At 48.9% G+C, this 18175-nt stretch overlaps 1 protein-coding gene across 1 annotated transcript in view; it reads left to right on the top strand.

The window, feature by feature from the left end:
• ptprsa (protein tyrosine phosphatase receptor type Sa) overlaps positions 1–18175 on the top strand; it is an 85958-nt gene that overhangs the window by 50722 nt on the left and 17061 nt on the right. Inside the window, 12 exon segments of the mRNA XM_060067514.1 lie at positions 1–85; positions 792–1042; positions 1524–1611; positions 3213–3297; positions 3300–3424; positions 3769–3853; positions 3856–3931; positions 5131–5140; positions 6615–6684; positions 6687–6719; positions 10905–10952; positions 14930–15027. Coding sequence (XP_059923497.1) covers positions 1–85; positions 792–1042; positions 1524–1611; positions 3213–3297; positions 3300–3424; positions 3769–3853; positions 3856–3931; positions 5131–5140; positions 6615–6684; positions 6687–6719; positions 10905–10952; positions 14930–15027 — 1054 coding nt within the window.

The raw sequence follows: 18175 nt of genomic DNA, 5'->3' as shown, positions 1-18175 counted from the left end.
GAACTTCACGGTCAGGTGGGCCACCAAAACCACAGTGATGGTGGCGTGGAAGTTTTCTGAGAGCAGGTCTCCGTACAAATGCACAGTAAGTAGCGGAGCCCGGGAAGATTGGACGTGACAGGGGGATGAATTATAGATGTTATGACGGCTTCAGAGTTCGCTTTATTCCTGGTTCCATTTCAACCTCCTCCTGACATCACCACAGAAAAATAAAGTGGGAACGGCAGATGGTGGGGGGGGGGGGGGGTGGCTGGAGGTATTTTAAACAGTCAGGACACACAATGTATGCCCAATTTAAGATTAGGAGGGAGAAGAGGGTGTCACAGAAGAAAGGACAGGCTGATTATATGGATATTTCTCAATCAAAGCTGTCATTTTACCTTTCAAAATATGTGTCGATCCAGATTCTCAATCATTCCACCTGTCCTTCAAACGACCATCTCCCATTCCCCATAACCTTTCCCTTGTATTCATACATAGAGATGGATAGATTGATGGATTGATAGATGGGTAGAGAGTAGTGCAAGTCTGTCGTACTATGGTCCATCAGTTCACCTCTGTTGTTAACACGCGAAACCAATTCCTGATCGTTGCAACCATCTGTGATTTATTTCTGCCTCTACATTTCCAATCCTCTGCATCTATTGTATGCAGACACATGTGATGCATCCCATCCTGTACATCCTGTACTTGCTGCTGTGGCACCTGAATCTCCCTTCTGGGGATCAATACACACCAGCCTTATCTCACAGCCCACGCCTGCCCCCTCTCTCCCCCCTCACCCCCTCCAGATCGAGTACAGCCGGCAGAAGATGGACATCGACGCCCGGCAGCTGAAGGCGCTGGTCTCGGGCCTGAGACCCAACAGCACCTACGAGTTCCGGGTCACCTGCATGGAGCGGTCGGACGGGGGCCCGCGGCACCGCGTGGCGGCCAGGACGGCGCCCCTGGTGCTGGACAAGAAGCCCCGGCTGGAGATCGACGTGGACCCCGACAGTGCCCTCACCATCTCCTTCCCCCCTGTGGAGAGCAAGGACATCAAGTGGGTGGCGTTGGCACTCGGATGTGGACCCGTCTGCGTGTCTGTTTCTGTCCTTGTGTCTGTCTGCTTGTGGGTCTGTGTGGGTCTGTCCGTCTGTCCGTGTGTGTGTGTGTGTGTGTGTGTGTGTGTGTGTGTGTGTGTGTGTGTGTGTGTGTGTGTGTGTGTGTGTGTGTGTGTGTGTTGGTCCCCGATTATCTTTTTTGTAAACTTTCGTTTTGGTAGGAAATTATTCAGAATTTTAGAATTGATCTTCTCCGTCTGTCTGTCTGTCTGTCTGTCTGTCTGTCTGTCTGTCTGTCTGTCTGTCTGTCTGTCTGTCTGTCTGTCTGTCCCCAATTCTTCTTTTTTGAAAACATTGGTTTTGGGTTGCAAAAACAAGAAACATTAGAATGTATCTTCTAAACTCTAAATTTCAACGTAATAAAGGTAAAAGTAAGTTGGTCTAATAATTGTTGTCCGGTGTGTACTTTCCTGTGTACAGGAACTTCTACTTGGTGGCCGTGCCGCTGAAGCGGACCACCGGGACGGTGAAGAACCTGAAGACCCCGGACGAGATGGACATGGATGAGGTAACCATGGAGACCCCCAACAATAGGAAGCGCTAGCACCCCGCCTGTCGTCCCTTCTCCCCCCTTCCCTCTCTCTCTTTGTATCCTAATCACTATTTTGATATTTACTAATCACTATTTTGATATTTACTCTTCTCCACTGATGGGAATTTATTACCGTAGGTATTTACTATTAGTTCTTTTACTATTCACCATGGTGAATAGTAATTTATTAAGCTATTTACTATTTGGTCGTTTTCTAATCGCCGCTGGCAAGACTTTTTTTTTGGTTATTTACTCTCTAGTCATTTAGCAGATGCTTGCATCTAAACCTTGCAGTGGATAAGCAGGTAGGTATGAGCCCAGAGGTAGACTGCTGACACTGGGGATCGAACCCAGTGCCTTTGGCCCTAGCCACTGAACTACAACCCTGCCGCCGCCTTTATGCACATCCTGCGTTCTTGTGTTCTCCAGACGCTTGGCGAATTAGCCAATATAAATCTGGCTTTGTGAGAATTACGCGCACTCTAGGCTGATTATCGCTGAGCACAGGGGAAAGAAGGGGCTTTAGTTCAGGTTGGTACGGGGAAAGCTGTAGCGGTGCCAAGGCCACGCCCACACCCTCCCAGATTGGCTTACAATGAACGCACTCGAACATATTTATATTTCAGGGGGGTTCACGTCTAAGAAACAACACGCGCACGACCACGCAGTCGGCCTACAGCCTTTCCCACAGCGATGAAGGTCAAACCCATCCGCCGGCATCCTCTCCTATTGGATTGAGGATCAGCCCGTCTTCCTGTCTGCACATCCTTAATCAATCGTACCAAGGGGGGAAAGGTGGTAGTGGTGGTAGTGGTGCTGTCTGATTAGCAGACAGCCAGACAACTCCAGAAGCACGTTGAGCATCTCAGTCAGTACACACATCCACCTGGAGGGCTGGAGCAAGGGTTGGAGGAGGCTTGTTGTTACACACCCACAGTGTTTGGTTTTACCCGACGCGCATGAAAGTTTTCAATTATACTTTTGCGAAGTAAGGAAGGTTGGAGGAAGGAGATTGGGGTAACGCTGGGTGAACTTAATGGATTTAATGACTGGATGAGTGGATGGATGGCTTTGAATCCGGGAACAAAACAGAATCATCAAAGTGAAAATGAAATCTAAAAGGGAGTAAATGGATTTGTGCGGCTTATTTACCTGTCTGGTGGCGTCAAACTGTTGTTCTTTCTGCCTGGAAATCAAAGCGGTAGATTGTTCGTTATTATATTTTTCCAATGGTTGTTGTTTTTCTTGACAAATGTTCCCGCTGACAGCCGCACTGGATGACATTAAGTCAGAAATAAACTAATGATGGGAGGGGAAGTTGGTAGACTTTAATCTTTCAATATTGAGACCAAAGCTGTCTAGTTTTCACTTTCTTACAGTAGTGTTTTTTCTTTTTTTCTACTATCTTCGACTCATTATCGCTAGCTCACAGTATATCTGATTCTCGTTGTGTGTGGCCTTTCCCTTGTCATTCACTTTGTATTTATTTTATCCGAGTTTTTACACGTAAAGCACTGTACGAATAACGTCGGATGTATCGAACAGACTTGAACCCTGCGCACTCCTTCGATCTCCAGCTTCTCCGGGAGGTGATCCCGAGACACCGGTCGCGGCGGCAGCTAGCCCAGCAGGACCAGAGGAAGCCCTACGTCATGGCGTGCTTCGGCATCTTCCGACCAGCTACATGGTGGGCTCGGAGCACCGCCACAGCAGCTGTGAGAAACAAGCCCTCGAGCCGGGACAGGAGTACGTCTTCTTCCTGCTGGCCGAGCTCAACACCACCTCGGGGGTGAGTCCACTTCTGTGCTGTTCACACTTGGGAATCGCTTCGTTTGGATGCGGTCCGGTTCGATCGAGGTGTCATTTGTTTGGATATGCATCGGAGCGTTCTTTCGATAAGAGTCGTCAATCTACGAGAGATATTTTCCGCTAGCTCAGTTCTGCGACTCAAAGTTGATATTCTGCTTTTGACTCGTCCCGAAAGATGTTTTATCAAATCTATATAATACATTGAGGTTATTAATGTAATTAATGTAATCATTAAGAAATATAAAAAAAATAAAGAAAATTGCAAAGGGTGATCAAAGAAATGGCCGCCATTGACTTCTATTGTTGTCTTTGTTGTTTTTCTAGAAAATGTTTGCAACCAGCCCGTACACGGACACGGTGCTGACCCCGGAGGTCGTGGACGTGCGGCAGGTGGAGACGGGCGCCGATGGCTCATCTGGGTGGTGGGCCCCGTGCTGGCCGTGGTCTTCATCATCTGCATCGTCATTGCCATCCTCCTCTACAAGAAGTGAGTCGGCGATGCGAACGCAAAGGCGGCCATTTAGCATTGTTTTTGACCCTGTGCATTGGGTCATGCTTTTGACACTGTAAAATAGACGATGGTTGAACTATACCATGGATATACCAACGATCGACTTTGTAAGTTATGTGAATGTGGCTTGACACTGTAAAATACAATGTAAAAATGCTTACACTCGTATAATACAGTGTCAGTGCGCTGTGTTGCATGCTTGAAAAGATGCATGGTGACAAGAATAGAAATTTATGAACCAGGCGGTTCTAATCATCAAACTATTGGGAATCAAACCCCTGGCCCAAGCAGTCGATGTTAGTGCCTTGCTCTATCCATTGGACCGATCAATGAATGGATACCCTAGAACCTGTTATTTACGTTCTTTGCTTGGATATGGATGGTGGATTCAATATTCATTGAATGTTAGGGAGCATGTTGACCCCGGAGTTCATTGAATTAATCAGCATGAAATCAGCACGTTGAGGAATCATTCCCAGCAAAAACAATTTCAATTTTTCAAATTGTTTTGTATCCCATCCATGAATTATTAACACGGTTCAATTAAGTTTCGTTCCCGAATACAGTTTTCATCTTTAGGATTTTTTTTTGCAGAAAAAAAACCCTTGCATGACTCTTTCTGTGAAGAGAAAATAAGGTTCAACTCAAAGTGAGAAGGGTTAATTAAAAAAATTATCCCTTCATTGGTTGCACTAATTCAAATAAATAGGACAAACATGTATCTCTACCTAATAAGAGATGAATGGCTTTGGTAAGATTAGATTTTGTTTTGTTTCTCCCTGAAGCACGAATGAGAAAAGAGAGACATAAAGAGAGACAAAAAGAGAGACGAGATTCACTGAGAACCTTCAGATACAGCTCAACATTAAGGAACTCGCCATTGGATCAGAGTTGAACCACTGCGTACAGCATAGGACTAGATGCTGCTACTGGATCAAAGAGCTTTAGCTTCAAGTAGCTATTTATTTCCATGGGAATCACCTTATTCACTCTTATCAATGTCCCCGACAGTGCAGCTGTTGTAAAACACAGCTGAGGGTTGCGGAGATCACTGAAACCACCTCGTAGAATTACACAGCTGCTCTCCATGACAGGAAGTCTGATCCGAGTCAAACCCCAGCCAGAGTCCCCCTCTGAAGGCTTCAGAGGGGGAGGCTTTCGGGGCTATCTCCCAGCTCGCTCCGGGTTGTCAGCCTTGCAAGCCCGAGGGTCAATCCCGGGGGGGGGGGGGGGGGGGGGTGGGGGGGAGAGACAGGCACATGTCGTGTACTGACTACCAGAGCGACTGACTACATCCCGTCGTCAGTCAGTTAGCCAATCAGTCAGCCAGCCTGCCCAGCCAGACAGGGAAATAGACTTTGTGATCAGGGCTGGAGCTGTGAAGACGAACAGGAGTTCAGCGCGCTGCTATCAGATGAACCCCTGCTGTCTGACCTTGCCTTACCCTCTGGTCGGGTAGAGAGAGTAACATCTCTCCTTGGATCTCTCTCTTCTCTCTCTCTCTCTCCTCTCTCTCTCTCTCTCTCTCTCTCTCTCTTTTTCCTCCCATTATCTCCCCATCTCTCCCTGGTGAATAGTCTCTCCCAGGCCTGCCCTTGGCCCTAATCCCCCCCCCCCCCCCCCCCCCCCCGCCCACTACCGCTACAACCTCCTCACTACCACAGCCCCGCCAATCACACACACACACACACACATACATACGCAGACACACACTTACACACACACAGACACACACACGCATATACGCACAGCAGAGGCGAAAAGCTCAGCATCAAATAACACGCACACTTAAACTTGCTCACACACCCTCAGAAGCAGTATAAACCCCCGTGCACCCCCACACGTACACGGACACACACGCACACGCAATTATAGGCCAATGACCGGTTTCCGCCTCATCGGTAATCTCCCCCTCTGTGTTGAACGATTGTCCCACGTGTGTCCACACGCATACGCTTACACAACCACGCACCCACGTGGGATTGTGCATGCTGATGATGGTGTCATTGGCGGTTGTGGGGGCAGCGGAGGACTCGTGCATATCAAACTGTTCTCTATTGATCGCTCTCTCTCACCGCTCCCTCTCTCTCTCTCTCTCCCTGTGTGTGGTGCTCCCTCTCCCTCCCCCACCCCTGTCCTGTGTGTGTTTGATTCTTATTGCTCTCTCTGGAACAGCAAGCCCGACAGTAAGTGTTCAGCCACCCCTCGAACTGCCATTCTCTGAGAGACAGACCGAAACTGTCTCAGCATCACAGACACTTTTAATGAGCGGTGGGAATGTCAAGGTCGCGGTAGGGGTGTCACTGTCGTGTGTGTGTGTGTGTGTGTGTGTGTGTGTGTGTGTGTGTGTGTGTGTGTGTGTGTGTGTGTGTGTGTGTGTGTGTGTGTGCGAACACGTACCTAGATTGGGCTACAAGATATTCTCTAATAGAATATCGGAGGAATATACGTGTGTACTTTTAGGCCATACTTCTTGCGTTGAAGGTTTAAGGAAGTCGATTTCTCTGCAGCTGTCAACGCACAGGACTGCGTTGGTTTGAGCTCACCAAACAATAAGTGAACCGTCATCGCAATGAATGAAAAAAACACACATTCTTATCTTCCATTTTCTCCTCCTCCCCCCACCCCCCCCCCCCATCCCCCTCGCTAGCCGCAAGAGAAAGAGGCGGAGCCACGGACCAAGTGTATGCTCAACAACGCTGACATCACCCCTCACCACCCCACCGACCCGTGGAGATGAGACGCATCAACTACCAGACGCCAGGTAACGAGCCCTCTGACCGACCAATCAGATGGCGGCTCTTATCTCATAAGAGGATACCAAATAAAACATGTGTCTGAATATATCTTACCGTAAAACAAATAATGTTTTTCCTTTTTCTTTATTTTTGTTATTAAATGATCAATAGTCAATTATAATTTTAATTATTATTAGTATTGATATTATTATTATATTGTACTAATCATAATATACATGAATAAATTATCTTATGTTCAGTCAAATGCTTAATCAGTAAGTTTAATCAGTTTTCTCTGAATTTGTGTTTTATGTGTTGTTGTTTTTTTCTATTATCATCGTTTTTTTTGTCCAGGAAAGGGAAAAAAATATTGTTTATAATCCTAACGAGAGAAAATCTAATTAAGGGGCGAAACATAGCGCTTGATTACGCTATTTAAAATAGCGCTTGATTGAGCTATTTTATGATATTACGACTGATTAAGGAGGGAATCTATACACCGGGACCTTGTAGGCTCAAAGCTGGGCTAATTCAGTGTTCTCGTTGTGTATACCTTACTCAATGACACACAGACACACACTGTGCTCTACACCATAGACAGTGGGATTTTACACTGGCTTCAAACTGCACAGGGTTTGTTAAACTCAATTCAAATGGTTGAAAGTAACCATGGGGATATTCAATCAGTTCCATTGGTTAGTTTTCTTTGTTTTTTTTACCCCAAAACAAGTGTGAGATTAATCTTTTTTGATGAAGTGAATATGGTACATGATTACCCACGTGTGTAAAGACTTTACAGTGTCTCACGCACACCCACAAAGAAACGCACATTATCGCACATTTCCCATCTATTTCCGCGCCACTCTGCTAAACATCCACCCACACAGTGATTTATCTAGCACGATATCAATCCTCCAATACTGTGGTGCTCCCATACAAGATATCCGTTGTAGCGCCGCAAATCATCTCACTTTGTCAAGGTAGATCTTCTCCATGTATCTACCATCCCATGAGATCACCACACCTGTGCTTTCTTTCTTTAATTACCCACTCACTAAGCCGTTCCATCTTTCGCCGTGAAAGATTGAACCACCTCACGGTTATCTGTTCAGCCTCATTCCGTTTTTTTTCCGCAAACCGCCTCAAGGCATCTCAATTTTTTTGCTCTGTCCTCAAACGCTTCTCCAAACCAAAGGCCCCAGTGGTGCTGAGAGCTCCTCAATCCATGACTCTTAATCTATGTCTCCCCCAGCCTCACTGCTCACTGCCTGTGTTACCTCTGGGGGCCCCGGGTCTTTGGTTTCGTTGGCTGGCGACATGATGACCGCGGTCCCCTTTCCTCTCCTAACACCCACCTTCTGACACACCATTCGTCTTTCGAGTTTTTCCTCAGAAGACTCTTCATCCAAAGCGAACTGACCGTGATGTTGAGTTAATTACGTTTCAGGGTACTTGTCATCGACGAGCAGGTATCCTGAGCAAGGCATCTTGTTTTGACTGCCTACAGGTTGATTGTGTGCATGGGGATTCGCACCAAGAACCTCCGACCGGGAGTCCGACACCCTAGCCACTAGACTATCCTGCCCCCCCCCCCGCCTTTGAAATCCTGATCCCCCTTTTTCAGCGGCTCTCCACCCTCCAACCTGCCCCTAGATATCCACCGTCTTATGTTTCAATACTCTGTTTAATCTCGGGCCCCTGTTCCTGTCCGGGGGCCGGCGCCCGGGACCCTAATACCGAGGGGAATCAATTCCCTTCTCTTTTTTCCTGGTCCGGTTCCTGGAGATACACGGCCCACGGCCCCCAGACCCACACTTACCTCGCACGGGAGAAACACATTTACACATACAGTGCGTAGTACGGACGCAGCAAATTGAGCCGCTTCCATTTGCTGCCCGGCTATTTACCTGGGTCAATCCTCACTCTTATCTCAGCTTTCTTTTCAGTGACGACTAGAGAAGCTTTAATTGCTTCTTTTTTTTCCTCCTCCATTTGTCTCGCGGACTCCCAGTGCTCCTTGCCCTTCACTGCCTATACTTCCCCCTCCTTCAATTATAGATAACCATTTTGCGCACACCCGGGCGTTCACGCAGTGATATCCCACAAACACGCTTTTCTTTTTTCGGATTCAATATAAAAAGCGCCCCGTGATCCCTGGTTCTACAGGAGTGAAGAATGTAGTGTAAAGCCATCATCTCTGCATCCCTGAGACTTTAATTCCAACCGACATTCGGTTTGTCTAATTAAGCGGGACACGAGCGTTCGCGAACAAGACCCATTAGCTAATGGCTAATGGCGGGCCGACGTTCAAACGCACGCAACCCCCTACCCCCCCAGCCCAGCCCAGCCCAGCCAAGCGCACGTCAAGCCAGGCCACAGGCGATCGCTTGACCCCCCCCTCATCCCCCAACCCTCCCCCCTCCCCCGCTCCCGAACCCCGGGAGGGGAGCTAACAGCGTCTGTGTTCGCTTAAAGTCGAGGGCTACATGGCGTGGAGAAAATATAGCTTAAACGTCGTTCTCCGTGCGCTCGTTTGTCTGTTTTCAGTCAGTTAGCTGCTAAAGCCCCCCCACCCCCCGACCCGGTAATATTCCTCCCTGGTTCCTCAGGGTGCCAAGGGCTTGTCTCTCCGTCTTCATGCCATTATCTTTATTGGGACCCCGGGTTAAATTTGCGATGGGGGCCAAACTAATGAAGCACAGACAAGGCTGATATCTACAGCCTGGCTACGGTAAGACCCCCAGCCCCTCCAGCCGTAATTACACTCCCTCTCCCTCTCCCTCTCCCTCTCCCTCTCCCCCTCTCTCTCTCTCTCCCTCATAAATATCCTGCTGCCTTTTTAGTTGAGGGTTTGATTTGCGTTGACTTTAACCAGACCGCCTCGGACGACAACAACGGAAGATTCCGAACCGTTGACGTCTCGTTCTCAGTGCAGAGATATGTACAGTGAAACATCAATAGGGTATCGGATACCAGCCCACGTCAAGACAACTGCCTTCCATGGCTGTACACAATCCTCCGTGACCCACATACACATGCCAGGTTAAAGTACTCTCTGGAATTGGACAGCTTGATTTTTTGACAATGGCTTCCATCCAGTCTGAATGTTTCTCTCTCTCTCTCTCTCTACCTTCCCTCTCTTTCATTCCTCCTTCCCTGTCTGGTCGTACCGTCTGGAGGCCTGCGCCACAAGTGGTGCACACATGCAGGTTTGGCTAATCCTGCTGTATTCCTGATCCACCTGCTGTGAAGCACTGAAGTAGGAGGGCTGAGCCAAATCACACGATGCGTCTGTAGTCATAGTAGTCATACCTCGATGCTAATGACTCAAGTGCAGATGGATGACTAACAGCATTCGGCAGGATTCTCTCCCTGAAACCAGAAGTCCCAATTCTCCGACAGCCGTCCCTTGTCCCAGTGCTGTTCGGGACTTTTTATCCGAAAGATAAACCGTTTTGTATTGTTTGTCACAGCAGGAGTTCAAAGCAGAATCCCCGCTTCTTAATATCTGTATTCCCTCGTCTTACGTTCCTATGTAGCCCCCTGTCCCTGCTCTTATCAGGCAGCTGGGATTCGTTCTAACGCTGTAAAGCCCGGTCTGGGTTCACAATGACCTTGGCGTTTGTTTGGCTCTTCCTATTGGCTAAACACAAGATTCTGTGAGCCGGCATGCGGCTCACCTGTTGCATTTACACCTGGCTCACCCATTGTCGCTCAGGGCCGTTCAGGGTCACATGTATCAACAGGAAACACACGCCGTCCTTCGTCTCCTCCTCCTCCTCCTCCTCCTCCTCCTCCTCCTTCGTTCCTCTCTCTTCTCCTTCTGTCCCCAGGGCATCCCCCCCCCCCAAACACGGCGGGAGCCAATCGATTCTCATATCTCAGATCACTATGACGGGAACGCCGAGCGAAAACCGGGGGTAGACGAGGTCGTTCCTTGATAAAAATCTGGACATGGGATTGGTTCCTGGAGGGGTGAACCGCTGGGGTTTGTGGGCGGGGCCAGGGGGGCGGGGATGATTGCCCTACTTTTAAACCCCCCTTCGACCAGCCGGCGTGCCTAGAGCAGGCCCCGCCTCCCGAGTTGTGTCACGGGGGGCGTGGTGGAACTATGTGCGTGTGTATGAAACATTTTTACATTGCCTTTTCTGTTGGCCTTCCCCCCTCATCTTGAACTCCTTTCTATCCCCCTGTGTTGCTGTTTTTCACAGATTCTGGTCTAAGCAGTCCTCAGAGTGAAGCCGATATTATGGATGAAAGTTAGTCGATACATTCTGTTTCTCTGCTTGTCTTTGGTTTTTTTTTCTCTTTTTTTTTTTTGTTGCTGGTTCTGCTTGGTACCGTTTAAACACAAAACAATTGACATCTGTGGTTTTTGATTTATGTGTATTGATTTGATTCCCCCTCCCCCCTCCCCCACCCCCACCCCCACCCATGACGGAGCTATGTTTTTTGCACACTAACCGCCTTGTATTCCCCGTTGGCCTCCACCAGTAACCTGCGCTGACATGGTTCTTTTTTGTTTGTTTAATTTGCTCTTCACATGGCGGTTTGAACATCCATCCCGGTTTTGGTGTGGGCTGTCGGCTTGGCATTAATCACGGCGCGCGCAAAGATAACTTGTAACGATCACTTCTGCTGAGGGAGAGAGAGAGAGAGAGAGAGAGAGAGAGAGAGAGAGAGAGAGAGACGGAGAGATGCGTTTTATTTTTTTTGTCTTGAAGCACAAAGTCAATCTCTGTTCTTTAATATCGCCTTACTCCTCTTCCTCACTCTCACAACCACCCCTCCCCACGCTTGCCCTCCTCCACCTCCTCCTCCTCTTCCTCCTCCTCCTCCTCCTACACTAACGGAGGGTTATCACTGTGTGCACAGAGATAACCGGTAGAACTAATTAAAGGCGGCCATATTCATTCTCCTGTTCATCTTCTTTCCCGTTCACCATAAGCGAAAAACAAAGGAAATGTTTCAAAAGTCTAGCATTGTTTCTCTCAGCCCGGACGAAACACAAAAGAGTTTTCCTTTTGTTTTCTACAGAAATGCAGTCGCTGGTGAACAGAGACATTTTTGGAGAGCGGTGGTGGAGGTTATCAGAAAAACTGCTTTTGATCAAAACTCAGTGCCACAGCAGACGGGGGGTACTGGAGAAGTGTCGTTAGTTGGGTGTTTTCTGTCCTCACTTGAAGTAGAGCTGAATATAAAAGACAAGACACAGATTGGAGTAGGAGGAGGGAAGGGGGTGTTGAAAGGAAAGAAAGAGAGCTGGGTGGTGGTGGTGGTGGTGGGGGTGTGGGGTTATCAGCAACAACACCAGGGTGTCCTTGAATGACTTTGCATTAGAAATCGAATCTCCTCTTCTGAACACGTCGTGTACTGTACTGCACAGCCAACCAGCCCTGAAAGAAAATTGCCTGCGATCAATCCATTTGTGTCTGGCAGCTCTGGGAAAAAAAACACCACCACCCTGCAACGTGAAAGACCGAGAGGAGGGAAGATTAACAAACAAAACAAACCAAACTATGCAGTCCATCCTCCCTGCTATATGTGTGTGCTCAAATTCTGACTTAGGGATGAAATACATAGTTAATAACCTTGCTAAGCTATAAACCATATGGATTTTGTTGAAGTCAGATCTTGGATATATAGATATATCATTCTGGGACTATAGTGTAGAGACCACATTTATGTAGCTGTAAAACCTCCCTATTGGCTCACGTCTTTTTAGGATTATAAGAGACATTTAGTATTTGAGTGTGTTTTAAATCTGACAATTTGACACGATTTTAACACAATTGGCTGCAGGATTATTTTCAAACAGAAAGTACCATCAAAGAAGATGAACCTCACACACACACACACATGCATGCCTAACAACACAAACACGCATACCTAGCAACACGTATACACCCACACGCATGCCTATTGCCTAACAACACACAGACGCATATCTGACGACACACAAAACGCTTTGATCTCCCCTCAAACCAACCCTGTGAAACCTCCTTATCTTTCTGAAAGTAAATAATCCGACAAGCAACTGTAATTTACGATTCTCTTTTGATTTGCCTGACGCTCGCCTCGCGAACCCCAGCACCATGAGTGATTATTGGGGGGGACGTCTTGCTCTGTTTCCATGGAGACCCCCTGCCTCCATTGGCTCACTGCAACATAATCACTAAACAAGCAGCCTTGTCCAAACACATTCATATCTGTCTCGTCTTCGCCCAATTCCGTGGATAGGGTTTAATAATTAATTATTTATTCAGATCATTTATGATAATTAAATTAATAAAAATAAATGTAGAATTAAAAATCATGCAAATTCGGCAATCCCTCCGCGGCAATTTCTTCATGTGGCACAGCAGTCCACGGGCATTTCAGATCCTCTTCCGTTTGCACATCAGTCTTGGCTAACTCGGCGTAATTAGCACCTATTACATTCTTATTTTGGTGCAACCGAAATTACCATAGCGTACCAATTTGACAGTCATCCGGGAATGTTTGATCCTCTCTCCGGAGAATTAAGACAAAAATGTCTCCCTCTCCCTTTTAACATTCAGGGGCCGCGGGCCGTCAGACCGCAAAAGGGGGAAATTGAGGATGGTTAATGTGATCATGTCTATTCTTTACGGTCAATTAAACCCCAGAACGAAGATTTTCTGATGAAGGGGGGGGGGGGGGGGGGGGAGGGTTTGGGGGCATCAACATTCCCCTTTTGACTTGACCTAAACATTGGGCAAAAAGAAAAGTATTCATGCCAAGAAAACATGCCAGCTAAAAATACAAATACTTAAAATAGGAAAGCCGGCTTGCTAAAAATACGAAAGCGCTAAATTGTGTTGATCCCATGCATGGCTGCTGTGAGGCCAAGTCGTATGGTTGTCCTATATTCCATTACATGGCTGTGACTTTATGCTGCTAAGTGGATTAGCAGGCCTGGCTAAAGTAGCGTGATGATAATACTCTGCTACAGCAGCAGCCGAGCGCACACTGGTCTCCGGAGGGAGGGACAGCGGAATTGGCCAACCGGCGAAATGAATGCCGTTTACCAACTAACAAATATGATGTTTCACAAACTGATAGATTTGAAGCCATTTACAACCCAACGAATTCAACTGACAAAGCTCATTCACGTATTTGTAACCAGATGGGTTCGGGTTTTTCATGCGCGCTGCTAGGTTTTCCTGCCAAATTTGAAGGTTTAGCTATTGTTAGCGAGCGTGACAGCTAGACTGAGGTAGAAGTACGGTTGGCTAACAGGTGTTGCCCTAGCATTACGCTTGCTTTGCCTTGGCACCAGGGTTTGGATGGAGCCGCCGACTGTATTGCTAAGCATCACTCACACTTCTCATCTCCAGCACACGCACACAAACCCTGTTTATCCTCCTCTGTACTCACTTTCCCAGAATCCCCCTGGGCCAGGGCTCCTCCTCAGGCTCTGCATCTCTTTAGAACGCGAACAATGCCGATTGGTTTGAGGACATGGTGCGCTGATATGCTTAGCATCCTGCGCTGTGATAACAAACGATTAGCACAGCCAAAAAGGATTAACCATCTTAATCAGCTCGCTGCATCAGCTTTGATCTCGATGTGGATGAAAGCTTTTTATTGCAGTCGATTTTTATTTTATTCATAGCGGCAGAAGGAGCCGTTTCTTCTGGTGATATTTTGACACATATCTTTGACAAAAGCAACAATAATCCATATATCTAATCTAGCGAGCCGCATTTCGATGATATGGTGCCGAGCCTCACAAGGCAGTTTTTCGTGCACCGTGCAACAAGCTTTTGATTCAAGCAGTTTAACAAGCATATCGTCGCCATGCCTCAAATAAACAAGAGACAGGACAACATGGGGTTGCCTTTATTTCAAGTCTTTGAGCTCTGGCCTAGTCTGGTCAGTCTACCTTTACTATGTGTGTCATTGCCTTGGTACCGTTAAGACGATGTGACTGTAGTCCACTCTCCCCTCACTAGCACCGCCCTCTCCAGCTCCAAACATCCATTGCCTTGAAAAACGCCACTCACCCTTGAAAAACTCACCCTGTTGCACCGACCGCGTTAACGTTGAGAACGCAGCTTCCTGCTCTGCAAGCGTCGTCCAATCGTACTAATTCAACTCCTTTGTCCCGCCCCTCCTCCTCCTCCTCCTCCTCCTCCTCCTCCTCCTCCTCCTCTTCCTCCTGGTCTATCCCTTTACATTCTCTCTCCCCCTCACCCCCCCCTCGCCCATCCAGGGATGATGAACCACCCGCCCATCCCCATCGCCGAGCTGGCTGAACACACAGAGCTGCTGAAGGCCAACGACAACCTGAAGCTCTCGCAGGAGTACGAGGTGAGACGGTGAACCGGGGGGGGGGGGGGGGGGGTCAAGGGTCGCGGGGGGTTCAAAATGTCATCCGGGGGTCAGGAGGTCGTTGAATCGCCGGCGCCCCGGCTGTTTTCATAGTGGGGTGCACCGGGGTTTAACTCTTAATGAAAAAGCGCCCGAGAAATGAAGTGTTTATGTCCGTTTCTGCTGAGAGTACATGGGGGAAGGGGGGTTTATGGTGTGTGGAGCCTCTGCGATTAGGAGATGCCGCTTGTATTTGGCAGCTTTAACCTCGTTCCGGAGATATAAGCTGCCTTCATGAAAAATATCAATTTTGCAAAAATTTCCCCGAGGGGGAAGAGGTTTTCAGAAGGAGAAGGAGGAAGGCAGGGGGGGAGGAGGAGGAGGAAGGCAGGGGGGGAGGAGGAGGAGGAAGGACGGGGATGGGGTTGGGGGGGGGGGGGATGCAATTTCCTTTAAAGCTCAGTCAGACCAAATAAAGGAATCATTTGGGAGTTGTCCTGTAATACGTTCCGATTTCCAGAGGATGATCTCTTCCTCTGAGCTGCAAGACTGCACAAATATATAAATAGGAAACCTCCTCGGATCGCGGTTGACTTAAAATAATAATAATAATCGGCCCATTGATGAAGATCAGCCCAACGCCGCCCTTAATCACCCCTCACGTTGATGATCCCTTCTCCCCCTGAAATAATATCCTCTTCCATCTCCCGCTGAGAGCCGGGTTCAAAAAGTGTGCGTGTGTGCACGTGCACGTGTGTGTGTGTGTATATGCGTGCGTGTGGGCGCGTGCGTGTCTATATTGCTGCTCCATTAACTCCGAGGTAGTAATTATAGATCCACACATTCCAGACGTTCTCGAGCAGCAACTATTCACTTGATGTGCTGTTGGCGACGGGGGGGGGGGGGGTGGTGGGGGGGGGTGGGGGGGCTGCTGTCAGGGTTCAGGGGCGCCCGGGGTTATAAATGACACCACAGTTGATTAGATATCAGGACGGCTGAATCAGCTCTCGTTTGCATACCAGCATTATCCACCGTGCCGCCGCAGAGGCCATTAAATCCCCCTGCCTCGACTCCTCCCTGCCCCCCTGCCCCCCTCCCATGGCTAGGGGTGGAGGTTACAGGGGGGGGGGGGGGGGGTGGTAGTGGAAGGTGTGGCCGTCCCGCTTGGTTGATGAGGTGATAGCCGCTCCTTGTAATTACCTCTTTGTGTCTGGGGGGCAGCTACAATCCTGGGGGTTTGGAGCCGGTGGTCGTGATGGCTCACACACTGGCTGGTTTACAGGCAGGAAGGGGGGGGGGGGGGGGGGGGTGGAGGGAGGAGCGATGGGTAGAGGGAGGGAGGGAGGGAGGGAGGGAGGGAGGAGGGAGGGGGGGGATCGGGGAGGGATGGATGAGAGGAGGGAGGGAGGGAGGAGGGAGGGAGGAGGGAGGGAGGGGGGAGGGAGGGAGGGAGGAGGGAGGGGGGGGATCGGGGATGGATGGATGAGAGGAGGGAGGGAGGGAGGGAGGGAGGGAGGGAGGGATGAGAGGAGGGAGGGAGGGAGGCATGGATGGATGGATGGATGAGAGGAGGGAGGGAGGGAGGGAGGGATGGATGAGAGGAGGGAGGGAGGGAGGCATGGATGGATGGATGGATGAGAGGAGGGAGGGAGGGAGGGAGGGATGGATGAGAGGAGGGAGGGAGGGAGGGAGGGATGGATGGATGGATGGATGGATGGATGGAGGGATGGAGGGATGGAGGGAGGGATGGATGGATGGATGGATGGATGGATGGATGGATGGATGGATGGATGGATGGATGGATGGATGGATGGGTTATTTTGTGCGAAAGTTGACTTCTCCGCTTGCAGCAGAAGTTCTAATGACTTGGCTCTGAGAATAGAAATGCTTTCTCCCTCTCTCTTCTTCGGTTCCTCGCACTCCCTCTCTTCTTGTCTCTCTCTCTCTCTCTCTCTCTCTCTCTCTCTCTCTCTCTCTCTCTCTCCGTCCCTCTTCTTAATTCTCTCTTACTCCCCCACTTGGCTCATCTCCCCGCCACATAGGGCCGCCGTCCAGAAGAATAAACGACCAAATGACACGGCAAATTGTTATTTTCATTTTGTTATTTCCTTGATGAATGGCCGGTCGTCGGGGCAACCCCGCTATGCCAAGTGACGCTTGCCACACGCTTGTGAGTGATTGGACTAAGCCTCAGAGTGGGGGGGGGGGGGGGGGGGCGACGACAAAGAGAGGTCTCAGAGTAATGCCTAAAAGGGGGGCGAGCCAGCTCAGGAGAGGGAGAGAGAGATGTCATCGAAAGCGACAAACCAGTCCAGACCAGTGAGAGAAAAATTGAATTGATTTAGCAATTTCAATGACGTAATTTTATAGAGTTCACCATAGAAGCTATACTTTTAATGCCTTGGTCCGAGGTGTTTGAGATTGTACACGATTTATGAAACAGGAAGTAAGAAAGACACCAGATAGATGGGCTCCAAATGTGAGTCAAGTAGGGCTGAAACAAAGTAGAGCAGAGTAGAAAATGAGGAAATTAGGAAATACAGACGACGTGAGCCACACAAAGAGAAAAGGAGGAAACGGAGATGGAGTGGAAAAGGAGAAACACTGCAGAGAGACGACAAGCTAGAGGAGGAAGAAAGGGAGCATTTGAGGATGAAGACTTGGTTTGCTGTGCACTGGTTCCCAGAGCGATGATGACAATGGAACGTAACACAGCTTCTATGTCACTACTGTCCTGGCATGAACCCTGTATCATGAACCACCTCCCCACCACCCTCACAGTCCCCCACACTTTGCCATTAAACCCAGGCAAGGGCCCTCGGGCAGGCCCCTGTGAGCAGGCTGGAGGAGACGTAATGGAATAAGGAATTACCCCCACAAGCAGATCCAATATTTACGAGGAACAACGCTGGATGTGTTTTCACAGAGCATAAATTGCTTCGTTTTATCAGCCTTTACCGTCTCCCCCCCCGTTTCGAGCCCCTCACAGTGGGAACGCAACGCGGCAGAAATTATGTCAGACGTTTGTGTCCCATTGTCGTGAATGGTGTTGATAAAGAGGTGGGCGGTGTGAGGGGTGGGGGTGTTTGAACCAGCCAATGAGAGGGGTTTCTCTAAAGGTGTCTCTTTTCCCCCCCCGTTCTGTCTG

This window comes from Gadus macrocephalus, chromosome 12 (genome assembly GCF_031168955.1).
Source record: "Gadus macrocephalus chromosome 12, ASM3116895v1".
In the NCBI taxonomy this organism is placed as follows: Eukaryota; Metazoa; Chordata; class Actinopteri; order Gadiformes; family Gadidae; genus Gadus; species Gadus macrocephalus.
This window is presented reverse-complemented; position numbering and strand designations above follow the sequence as displayed.